The sequence below is a fragment of the Hemiscyllium ocellatum genome, chromosome 9 (genome assembly GCF_020745735.1).
Source record: "Hemiscyllium ocellatum isolate sHemOce1 chromosome 9, sHemOce1.pat.X.cur, whole genome shotgun sequence".
NCBI lineage: Eukaryota > Metazoa > Chordata > Chondrichthyes > Orectolobiformes > Hemiscylliidae > Hemiscyllium > Hemiscyllium ocellatum.
This window is the reverse complement of record NC_083409.1, coordinates 29,354,277-29,367,475: the sequence shown is the minus strand read 5'-3', so window position 1 is coordinate 29,367,475 and position 13,199 is coordinate 29,354,277. Positions and strand designations below refer to the sequence as shown.

General features: G+C 38.3%; 1 protein-coding gene across 2 annotated transcripts in view; it reads left to right on the top strand.

The window, feature by feature from the left end:
• The window catches only part of atf6 (activating transcription factor 6), a 327,368-nt gene that overhangs the window by 92,743 nt on the left and 221,426 nt on the right, over positions 1-13,199 (top strand). For both annotated transcript variants that reach the window (XM_060830102.1, XM_060830103.1), the window contains one exon: positions 4,505-4,645. In XM_060830102.1, the coding sequence (XP_060686085.1) occupies positions 4,505-4,645 (141 nt within the window). The remainder of the gene's footprint in view (positions 1-4,504; positions 4,646-13,199) is intronic.

The window sequence follows — 13,199 nt, the reverse complement described above, 5'->3', positions numbered from 1 at the left end:
TTCCCTAAAATTGTTCATTTCAACAGTAGGTGAAATTGACTGCCGGTCATTAACAAATACCAAGAGGAGAGGAGTACTTGCCCTGTTCAGTACTAGAATTGAGTTTGTGGTGAAAGTGCTAGGTAGTTAATGCACAAATCTAACCACCTTATGAAAATCATGGAGAGATTAACTCCAAGGTACCAGTTTTGCTAAGTTAAAAGTCAAGCGCTGTGAACTTGCTCATAACTTGAGATTCAAAATTTACAGGATACTTCCTCCTTGTGACAAGTTGGTTAATCAGTTTGAAGAATAAAACCATGTATTAATGCTGTTAATTTTCAGCAGAATCTGCCCTTGTATGTGACTTTGAAAGTAACTTTCTCGTCAACTTATTCCACCTTGTGTTCAGAGGGCTGTGAAAGACCTCAGAGCACAGCCCTGTTTCTAAACTCGTTTCTTGACTATACTGCATCATCACATTTTTTTCTTGTGGGCATATCTGATTTCTCATCCTCCTGTTGACTCATGTTTTCGTAGTAAAAACATTTGAGCTGGATAATTCCTTGAAATTTTATGATGTGGCGGTGCTGGTGTTGGACTGGGGTGGAGAAAGTTAAAAATCACAAAACACCAGGATATAATCCAACAGGTTTATTGGGAAGTACAAGCTTCTGAAGTGATCCAAAAGCTTGTACTTCCAAATAAACCTGTTGCACGATAACTTGGTGTTGTGTGAATTTTAACCTTGAAATTTTAGACCGTTTAAATTTTATTTCAGTTCAATTTAATTGCCATTTACTTTGGATTGCCAGTGCTGATCTCAGGATCTAATTTCATGCAGATTCTCTTAGCTATAACTCAGTGTTTTCACAAAGGTTTTTTGGAATTGGAGGTAAAATTCTGCAGCTTGGATGTTGACAGATATTCAAAATGATTAAGGAGAAACAACAGCATTTATTACAGAGAAAAGAAAAAGAGTTAGGTTTCAGTATAATGTTCTTACTCTGAGTAGTTGAGCCAAGGATTCAATCTCTGGCTCATGAATGACTTTTCTGGGCTGGGATGCCAGAGGTGGTGCTGTAATTAAGCCTTGCACTCATGCATAAGTGATGGGATGTGAAATTGAACCAGGGTTCTTGATCATACTGACTATCCATTGACTTCTGGAGGAAAGATAGGCAAATGTAGGTGGTGGGTGAGGGTAGAATCAGGCAAGAAGATGGTGCACTTGTGGGATTGTATTATTGCAGAGATTGCCACCTCACTGGCAAGGAAATTGGTCAAATGAATAAGTTTTATCCTAAGTGTAAAACAGGCCTGAGACACTAAGAGGCTGCTGAAGTTCCCTTTTAATCTTAAGTTAATTGTCTCTAATTATATCACCTTTCAATCCCATTCCATATTATGTTAAAAATTTGGTGGGTGGGTAACACAAACCTTGATTCATTCTTGATAGAGTTCATCAAACCCAAAAATACAAGTTAGGATGAAATTTTGGGGATTTTCACTCATCTAACTTTCACATCTAACTGCAGCTTGACTGTTTCGAGCCCACTACCTGTTAGATTATAGCAATTTCTTGTCATATAATTTCAGTGAAGGACTGAGATAGCAGCAGAACCACTTAGTTTACCAGTTAATACATACAATTAACATTCTATCAGTAATGTATGTAGACAAATTAATGTAATGTCCTTAAATATGTGAATATGTGGAATTAACAGAAATGAGACGCTCAATCCAAACAGTCTATGCTTGTGTTGATGCAACTTGCTTCTCTTTCAACATATTCTTGCTCCATTGTGCGCCTATGCAACTTTCCCTTGAATCTATTGTTGCTATTAGCTATCTGTATTCCACATTTATGCTACTATGTGATCAGGTTTTACGTTAATTACTTAGTCGACTTATTGTTGACTATCATATACTTTTGATCCTGGGAGACAGTAAGGACTGCAGATGCTCGAAGTCAGAGTCAATACATGTGAAGCAGGAAGAGCACAGCAGGTCAGACTGCATCTAAGGAGCAGGAAAGTTAACGTTTTGGGCCAAGTCCCTTTGTCAAGATTTGTTCCAGCTTTACATCTATTGACACTACTTATGATCCTTGTTTGAATTCCTAAAATCTCTCTCTATCCTATGAATGCCTTCATTATACTCAAAACCTCACTCAGGTAAATTCTTAGTAATAGAAAAGCAGTTAACTGCTTGTGCTGGGCATGTGAAATTTGAGAAAAGGAAGTTTGGAAATACTTAGCAGTTTAGACAGCAACAGTGAAGAGAGAAGCAGTTCATTTTCAGGTTGATCACCTTTTGTGAGAACTGGGAAAGTTTGGAGATTGTTCAAGAAGTACAGAATGGATGAAAAAGAGCAAAGAAAAGGACTTTCATAGGGTGAAAGACATAATTTGACAAAAAGGATCATGATGCAAAATAGGCCGTGTTAGTAATTGGACGAGGAAAGAAACAGAAAATGGGCCAAAAGAAAGTTTAAATGGGGATAGCAGAACTTTTACCAGTAGCTGCTACCTCGAAAAATTTGGGAGTTGGGATTATAATCTGAAATTATTGAATTTGACATTGATCTTTGAAGTCTGAAGTGTCTGATCAAGAGATAATGTATTATTCTTTGAGCTTGCTTTAAGTTTCAGTCAAGCAGTGTAGGAAAGGCTGAGGACACAGTAACAGTTGGGTGAAGAATTAAAATGTCAGGTGACTAAAAAGCAAATGCAACCATTCCTAGTTTCTCTCCTGGCTCGGCACAACTGAAGTCCCCTTGGTGACTAAACATCACATATTAATTAACCTGGTATTCCAAATGATACATTTTAAAGCTTAATGATCATGATTTTATAGATATACCTTAAATTAAAAGCTGCAATGAGTAAAATCTTTGTTTTTCCAATGGAGCCATAAACTTTAAGAAGCATTCAACAGTAGAAGAGGGTTAGCGCCTACTGTACCTCATTTTTGCATCACAAATATTAGACCATGAAAGCTGCTTCCACACTGTCCATTGACACTCTCTATTCTAAAGAATTGGTTGATATATTTCAACTGGTGGATTTTCTGAAAGAGAAGTTTTCTTTACCGACTTTTTGAGAAAAGCCAGCTACTGCAGCTTTCTAAATGCCATGATGTGCTTATGACAATCCTCCCTCTGTTTCTTTTGACAATCTGTCCTAATATCTCCTCCTGTGGCATGTTGTGAGTGCATTGCAACATTTTTGGTCTGTTAAAGATTCTACATAAATGCAAGTTGGTGAGACCAGATAAGAAGCTAGATATTGTGAGTGTATTTCAGGGCATATCACATAATTTCAAGCAAGTTTCAGGAATTTTTCCCCGTATTTAGTATGTTATGCTGAGCTGAGTTTTGAGTAGTGTTGGTAATTAGCAACTTCTATTCCATTGTTCTTGGGAGGACACACTGGTAATGTGAGGTTGATTTTAAATCTGTTGAACTAGCTGGTTATTAAAAGGTCTTTAAAATCGTTTGCTATTTATTTGCTGTCATTGAGAATAAATTTGTTGCGAAAATTATGTCAAGAATGACTAACACTCAGTCAAGATTAATAAGCGGTTCTTAAGTTGGATGTTGCAACAAAATTCAAGTGGACTACTGCAGTTTTTGTTTGGGATGTCACATTGCAGATTTTGTAATCCCATGATACTGTGATTCTAAATGGAGTTAGGATTGGTGTCAGATATGAACCTGTGAATAGAAAAGCTTCCCACACCATTTTGGCATCATGTCAGCTGATAAGTGTTAAACCGTTTCACTTCACAGTGCAACTTCTGAAATAATTGTCAGAAATCCCGTTGCAACTTTATTCTGTCTTTAATCTTCATAAAGGCTAACTCTGACAAGCCGATCATTTTTACCTTGACATTTTATTGACACTTGGACATTGGCAGTGACAATGCTAAATATTCTTTTTACTAATTATTTGAGTCCTATCTCCCCCTTTGATTTGAAATCAATGTTTGAAGAAGGCTAAAATTTGTTGCAGAGTGAAAAATTTCATGCTGTGTAATTCACCCACTGTAATAACTGCTCTTCCAATAATTGAACTTGGATTCAAAATAATTATCTTTGATTTTGTTGTTGTGATTTTAACTGATTTTTCTAAAAAGTAGAACTCGATAGAACAAAATTGACATTAATTTTGCACTGGATAATCTCATTTGGCCAAGTCTGCAGGACGGAAGATGCAGGGTGGAGTTGTTACTGGTGGAGATCTAATAGTGAGGTTTAAGGATCCACTTACTTTGTGGAAGTAATAATATTGTATCTGCAGTGGTGATGAACTTTATAAGGAAAGTGTTTGACCCTGATAGTAAGTGAAAAAAAAATTGGCAAAATATTTAATTCCACAAAACTCCTATCTTTCATTTGAGTGAATCTTTAATTGAAAAGAAATTTTCAGAATAAAATGTTTTCAAAAATGCTAACAAGGTATGATACATATAAATATGGTTAATCTGTTGCAAAAGTAATTGTTTCTATGTTCTTGTTAAGCATTTGGGAGAAGCATTCTGGTGCACTTCAGTCCAGTGGCAGTCCTGCTACTCACAGTAGACATCTTTTGGGATTTTCTGATGAAAACCGAGCCGGAGGCTTTCAGGAAACAACCGAAAAGTTTAGAGAGGAGAACTACAGGTAACTTTGCCCATTAACAACATGCACGCAGGATGTTGGGTTCTGAAACAAAATTGCTGGAGAAACTCAACAGGTCTGGCAGCATCTGTTTCGATCCTGTAACCCTTCTTCAGAACTGTAATACATGAGAATGTGCATGCTCAATTTCATATTTAAAAATTCAACAGACATTTTATTATGTATAATCATGACATTGGTCGGATATTTAACTGTCTGGGCTGATACTAACTTAAAACAGAGGAACTTGCTTTCAGCAGCATGTCATACCTCAGATCACTTGAACTAAGTTGAAGTTGGATAAGATATTTATATGTTAAGGTCAAAGACTGCAATATGATGATGGTATCATGAGCATGTGTCTCAAAAACATATTGACACAGTAACTGAGAGATGTAAGACAACAAACAATATCCCAAGGGAGTAAGCATTAGTACTGAGCTCATGTGGAACAGTTAAAAGAATTGACCAAAAGTATCAGGTAACTATATAACTGTATGTAATTATTCTATTTTTTCTTTGATTCTACTGTGATATCTTTGCCATCTGTTCACACTCGCAGAGTCTGATCTTCTGCCTTACCAAGCCCCATATCCTCCACCACCAGAGCAATTGCAAGTAAACATAAAATGCAGCAAAATTATGAGAAAAACAACTGATGGAAATCAACAGTAGATGTTTGTAAACCAAAACTAAAATCAACAGCCCAATAGGCTGGGCAGGCATGGATCTAGCTGCTTTCCACCCTGTCTCCAGTTCACTATTGTCTGTGGGTGCTGCAGCAGTTTCGATGTGAGCTTGGTTCATCTTTGAGAGTCTGGAGTTCTCCAAAAAAGAACAAACAAGCTATTATTTGATTTTGAAGCCAGACCTGAAAGTTAATTGTGGGTTGATTCTTGTTTTAAAAAGTGTTTCACGGACCTTTCACTCCGGAAACCATAAAGTATGGGGACGTGAATAGACCATTTGCCCCATCAAGTCAGCTCAACCATTCATAGAGTCACAGAGATATACAGCATGGAAACAGACCCTTTGGTCCAACCCGTCCACGCTGACCAGATATCCCAACCCAATCTAGTCCCACCTGCCAGCACCCAGCACATATCCCTCCAAACTGTTCCTATTCATATATCTATTCAAATGCATCTTAAATGTTGCAATTGTACCAGCCTCCACCACATCCTCTGGCAGCTCTGACATACCACCCTCAGCGCGAAAAAGTTGCCCCTCAGGTCCCTTTTATGTCTTTGCCCTCTCACCCTAAACCTATGCCCTCTAGTTCTGGACTCCCCGACTCCAGGAAGAAGAGTTTGCCTATTTATCCTTTCTATGCCCCTCATAATTTTGTAAACCTCTATAAGGTCACCCCTCAGCCTCTGACGCTCCAGGGAAAACAGCCCCACCCTGTTCAGCCTCTCCCTGTAGCTCAGATCCTCCAACACTGGCAACATCCTTGTAAATCTTTTCTGAACCCTTTCAAGTTTCACAGCATCTTTCCGATAGGAAGGAGAATAGATTGCATGCAATATTCCAACAGTAGTCTAACCAATGACCTGTACAGCCATAACATGACCTCCCAACTCCTGTACTCAATACTCTGACCAATAAAGGAAAGCATACCAAATGCTGCCTTCACTATCCTATCTACCTGCGACTCCACATTCAAGGAGCTATGAATCTGCACTCCAACGTCTCTTTGTTCAGCAGCACTCCCTACGACCTTACCATTAAGTGTATAAGTCCTGCTCAGATTTGCTTTCCCAAAATGCAACACCTCACATTTATCTGAATTAAACTCCATCTGCCACTTCTCAGCCCATTGGCCCATCTTGTCCAAATCCTGTTGTAATCTGAGGTAACCCTCTTCGCTGTCCACTACACCTCCAATTTTGGTGTCATCTGCAAACTTACTAACTGTATCTCTTATGCTCGCATCCAAATCATTTATGTAAATGACAAAAAGTAGAGGGCCCAGCACCGATCCTTGTGGCACTCCACTGGTCACAGGCCTCCAGTCTGAAAAACAACCCTTCACCACCACCCTCTGTCTTCTACCTTTGAGCCAGTTCTGTATCCAAATGGCTAGTTCTCCCTATATGAGATCTAACCTTGCTATCAGTCTCCCATGGGGAACCTTGTCGAACGCCTTACTGAAGTCCATATAGATCACATCTACTGCTCTGCCCTCATCAATCTTCTTTGAGTTTTTTGAAGAAGTAACAATCAAGTTTGTGAGACATGATTTCCCACGCACAAAGCCATGTTGACTATCCCGAATAAGACCTTGCCTTTCCAAATATGTGTACATCTTGTCCCTCAGGATTCCTTCCAACAACTTGCCCACCACTGAGGTCAGGCTCAAAGGTTTATAGTTCCCTGGCTTGTCGTTACCACCACGTTTGCCAACCTCCAGTCTTCCCACACCTCACCTGTGACTATCGATGATACAAATATCTCAGCAAGAGGCCCTGCAATCACTTCTCCAGCTTTCCACAGAGTTCCAGGGTACACCTGATCATGTCCTGGTGATTTATCCACCTTTAACCAGTTTCAAGACATCCAGCACTTCCTCCTCTGTAGTCTGGACATTTTGCAAGATGTCACCATCTATTTCTGTACAGTCTATAACTTCCATATCCTTTTCCACAGTAAATACTACTGCAAAATATTCATTTAGTATCTCCCCCATTTTCTGTGGCTTCACACAAAGGCCGCCTTGCTGATCTTTGAGGGGCCCTATTCTCTCCCTAGTTACCCTTTTGTTCTTAATATATTTGTAAAAACCCTTTGGATTCTCCTTAATTCTATTTGCCAAAGCTATCTCATGTCCCTGTTTTGCCCTCCTGATTTCCCTCATAAATAAACTTCTACTTCCTTTATACTCTTCTAAGGATACACTCGATCTATCCTGTCTATACCTGACATATGCTTCCTTTTTTTAAACAAATCCTCAATTTCTTTAGTCATCCAGCATTCCCTATACCTAACAGCCTTCCCTTTCACCCTGAGAGGAATATACTTTCTCTGGATTCTTGTTACTTCATTTCTGAAGGCTTCCCATTTTCCAGCCGTCCCTTTACCAGCGAACATCTGCCTCCAATCAGCTTTCAAAAGTTCTTGCCTCATACCGTCAAAATTGGCCTTTCTCCAATTTAGAACTTCAACTTTTAGATCTGGTCTATCCTTTTCCATCACTATATTAAAACGTGTTTCCGAACTCCATTCTCCTACCTTCTTCCTGCAACCCTTGATCCCCATCCTAATCAAGAACCTATCTATCTCTGCCTTAAAGGCACTCAGTGACTTGGCCTCACTATCCTTCTGTGGTAATGAGTTTCACAGATTCACAAGCCCCCTGCTAAAGAAATTCCTCCTCATCTCAGTTCTAAAGGTTCTTCTCTTCATTTGGAGACTGTGCCTTTGGGTCCATGACTTTCCTACATCTTATCCATGTCCACTTTTTCCAGGCCCCTCTGTGTTCTGTAAGTTTCAATCAGATCCCTCCTCATTTTTCTCAACTCAAAGTACAGACCCAGAATCCTTAATGCTAGTCATATGACAAGCTCTTCATCCCCAGGATCATTCTTGTAAACATCCTCAAGAACCCCTCCAGCTCATCCTGCTTTGGATCTGAAGACCCAAAACTGCTCATGGCATTCCAAATGTCTGACCAGACCCTTATACTGATCATTCTTTGTTTTAATTTGACTGTGTTGCAAATACAGGGACAAGGAAGCTGATCTGATTGGCCTTTCTGGCTCTGTCTTAATAGTTTCTGTCTTAATAGAACTCTGCTGAGTACAAGATAAAACTATTCAACCTCTCCTGATAAGATCTCTCCAAACCCAGAATCAGCCTTGTGCAGGTGGACTGAAACGGTTCAAGAAGACAGCTCACTACCACTTTCTCAAGGTAACCAGGGATAGGCAATAAATGCTGGCTAGTTAGTGACACCCACATCCCACAAATGAATTTTGTAAAAATTCTCTGGACCGCCTCCAGTGTCGGTATGTTTCCTTAGGTAAAGTAACCAGAATTATTCACAGTATTCCAGGTGTGGTCTCATTAGTGCCTTGTATAATTTTAGCAAGACCTCTAAATTTTTGTACACTTCCCTTTGAAATAAATGCCATCAGCTCATTTTCCTTGAACTTGGATTGCTAGTTTTTTGTAATTCATGCATGAGGACCCTCAAATCCCTCTGTGCTGCAGACTTCTGCAGCCCCTCCCCCTCTCTATTCTTTCCTGCCAAAGTGCATAATCACACATTTTCCCACATTGTATTTTTTCTGTCAAATTTTGGCTACTCAGTTAACTCACTTCAGTTAACTTATGCTTGTTCCAATCATTTGTTTGAAAACCCTTGATCAATGACTACAGGACAGATATTCAAGGTGTTGGGTGTGTCATCTTCACCTTGTACGTCACTTTAACTCAAGGTCATGTTTTAGTATACCTCCTGATTGGAGCCACATGTTAGCCTGTACTGGGGACTTTGTATTAATCAGAAGTATGAGACTAAATATCTAGTTAAAGGCAAGCAGTTTTAGCTATTTTCATGTCATGCATGATATGTCAAGACTTTTGGCCTTCCTAACTGCCAACAGTGACAGTGCTTGAAAAGTCCTATAGTGGTTGTTAAGCACTTTGAGGTTTCTGGTGGTCATAACGAGTGCTAAATAAATGCAAGATCTTTAACTGATCTGTCTTCACTTACTCTTTTGGGAAATATAAATGACCAATTTGCTAATTTTAGTTTCTTTGTGTTGGTGTCAATGGATTGATGCCATTGGTTCATGCAGCAAAGCTCTTGTGAAATTAGTCACAACCTAGGATATGATTGGAATTTCCTCAATCTCTTGTCATGATGAAGGAAACTGATTCACAGTTGGCTAGTTGCTGGCTGTATGTAACCTGTCCATCAGGAGCCAATGGCACAGCCTCAACATCAAAGTGCTTCCGGTAAGGGACTGCTTGTTATTCCTTTTGGACTAAAAACTGGAACAGAAGTCAGAAACTGCTACATTGCTGAAATACCAGGAGACTTCTGGAGAATTTTACTTGAAAAATCAAGTGGTACATATGTTTAGCTGTACAAAACCCATGTTACTTTTGAAGCTAGTGAGGTTGTTCGATAACTGAGCCAGAGTGGTGCCAGGAGTCTTCGAATTGAGGCAGAACTGCCTGATGACAACCTCCGATTGGTCAAGTTGTAGTTTGCTGCAGATTGGTGGGAATAGTGCCGTGAGGAGCATCCAGAGACAGCAAGCAGGAAGCACCTTTTTCCCTCACCCCTTGTGAATGAAAAGACAAAAATGCCCAGACACTTGAACAAAGCCATTCTAATACAAGAAAAGACCTGTGACCACCAGATCATCTGTTGAATTGTAGAAAAATCATTGCTGTACAGACAACAGTATGTCATAATTCTAAAATCGAAAGGGTAATGAGAGATAACTGAACCTGTTTTTGTGATCTGAACTTGAGTTTCAGAATGTTGTTATTCCTGTCCAACATTATTTCACCCATCACATAGTATGGTGTGGGGAGAGAGTGGGAATTTGGCATTGAAGTGAAAATCATCCATGATCAAATTGAATGATGGAGCAGACTTGACAGTCTGAATGGTTTACATCATGTCCTAATTACAATATTTCTATATTTTCAGTGTTCTCTTTATGTTCTTTAATTATATCTGCTATTTTCAGAATATTAACAATATAGACTGATCGGATTTGACAGCGCTAATGTGCTAATAACTCAAGTATCAAATGAGGTGCTAAAATTTAATTAATATACAAAACAACAGATGGTGAGGAAATGTGTCAGCATTGGAACTTCAACTTGCAACCAATCACACATTATTTATCAGATGTAGCAGCATCTGATGCTGTTTTAGAACTTGGATTTTGTCAATCTTCTCCAATACATGACTGGAGTAGCTTCTGATTCTCTAGCGCAAATTAATCTCGTAATCATTCCCACAGATTGCAGTTGTTTATGGTAATGGGCTTGGATTCAAACTCCAATTCGGATCCTTTCCCATGGATTGTTCAAATGGGCATTCTGTATTGCTTAGTCTGCACACTGTTGAGAAGTTTGTTCATTCTTAAAGGTATCATGCCTGATCCCAATCTTTCATTACAAAGTGAAACTGATTCTTTCTCATATTGAAGTTTGCCTTCCTTATTTTTCATGTTCATAATCGCAATCCCAGTTTTTGCTGTTTTATTTTGAGTCTACTAGTCTTCTTTTTTCCCCGACTAGTCCCAACAATTCTACATAATTTTTTTTTCCGTTTCATAAGAAGCCCATAAATATGTAGCTTTTCCTCTTAATGTGCTGTATTTGATCAGATAAAAATGTGAGACTTATGCTTGTGCTGAAATTAGGTACAGGTTTGATAGTGGGCCTATTTCAGAATCGATCACTGCAGAGGCTGAGTTTGAGTTTGCAAAGCAGAAAACAAATAAACTGTCTTTTATTGGCAGCAACTGAACTTCCCCTGTCCTGTAGTCAATTGGAACGTCAATCTGCTTATTAGACTTTCTACATGATTTTGAAGGAGCAAATCTTTTATAGAAGCCAGTTGTTTCAATTTATATGAATCACTGAATGGTTACAGAACAGAGGAAGCCATTTGACCCATCATTTCTGTGCTGACTGTGTGAGAAACTATCCTCTGACCCTGCATATAATCTTTTCGGGTAATGTAATTTCCTCTTGAAAGCATTGTCCACCACACTGTAAGCCAGTACATTCCACATCCTTACTTCCATTGTATGAAATATTTTATCCTCAGTTTATTGTTGCTTCTTTTCCCAAATAACCTCAGCCTCTGGTTCTCAATCTTTGCACCGGTAGGAACAGTATCTTACTGTCTGCTCTGTCCAGCTCTTTCATGATTTTGAATACCTCTACAAAATCTAATCAAAGCAAGAAGAAAACTAGCTGCATTGAACAACGCACTGCTCAGACCTAATTAGTGTTTTTCCATACTGTAATGATTTGTATCCAATGTGAAAACTGATGGATAATCTTTCTCCTTTGTACTGTTCTTAAAATATAGAGACAAAATCTCCAGAGCAGCAGGCTCCCCCGAACTTGGTGTGAAACCAGTGTAGAATTTTTTCCAAGTTTATAAAGTCTTGAGACATGATTTTTGTAAACTCTTGGGAATAGCAATCCCTCTGTCTGATCAAACAGCCAACCCATAAAGCTTGAGAAACTTGGAATAGCTGACTATATTGAGCTCTTTTATTAGAAAAACAAAAAAAAGCTATTAATGTTTCAAAATGAAATTTTGCCTTAAGCTTTCAACTTTGGAGCCAATATGTCTTAACATTTTTAATCTCTATATTTCATCCAAATTTATAATGCACTGAATCTTGGTTGAAACTGTGGTAACAGCAGACAACATTATTGGTTTTCAGTTTCTCCAAGGATGAATATTTTTAAACCTTCACTCACTTTATTTCTCCAATAACTTTGGCATCATTTTCCACAAGCTGCATGTTTGAGCTATCTTGATTTGTGGCAATTTTTTTTCGCAGTCCTGCCAAACATTTGCAACTCTCCTAATTGTAATTTTTTATGGAATTTGGCTTTTTTTAAAATCACTGAAACGCCAAGAATTCTTTAAGTAACTTGTGGTCTTTTTTTTATTTTGTGAAGTCCAAGGTGTTTGTGTGTTCAGACTTCAGAGTGGATTCTTAAACTTTAGATAGGCTTAACTATTATTATTGTAGTGCTCTTCCAATTGAATCGTGGAGACTAAATTGTGCCCTTGTATAATCTTAATGCACTTAATTTATGTACCTTTGGTAATACAATGCTATATTTGATTGTTTTATTTTTATCAGCATTAGATTGTGACTGGCAATCAGGAAATTAACTTGGTTTCTTTCAATAATGAGATCAGCAGAGCTATTGAGGTGTAGAGGTAGTGTCCCTATCTCTGAAGCAAGAGGCCCAAGTTCTAGACCCACGTGGTCTAGAAGTGTATGATGACATCTCTGATCAGATTGATTGATTGATTAGAAAATATCCATTTAAAAATGTCAGCAGCAAAATTGTGCCATTGATTAGAAAATGAATGGTTTGTTCCATTTGTCAAGATTATGCTCCTATCTTCTTGAGAGTCACTGTAGATTTCTCGTACATTCTTTTTACCATAGATTGATACATATATGAAGACTAGCCTGCGATTGTTATTCTGCAAACGTTCTATCATTCCCAAGTGGTAAAAACTCTGAGCTTGTTTTTGCTGCTTAACTGTTTCTTGATGATTTTGTTTAAGATCTTTTGTTTAAGATCTGCTTCTGAGAAACAGACATCGCTCAATTATTGGAGATATTTCAGAATTTTTGATTTCTTTCAAAAAGCATTTGGAAAAAATGTTTTTCAAATTTAAACAAATGTATTTAAAGGAGCTTATTTAATGAAGTCACCAAGATGAAATGTCATGAGTTAGGCTTATGAGTTGCTTTCCCCGAAGACTTTGAAATAATTAACACTCAACCTGTTTTAGTCATAATATGAATAATTCCACTCTCTG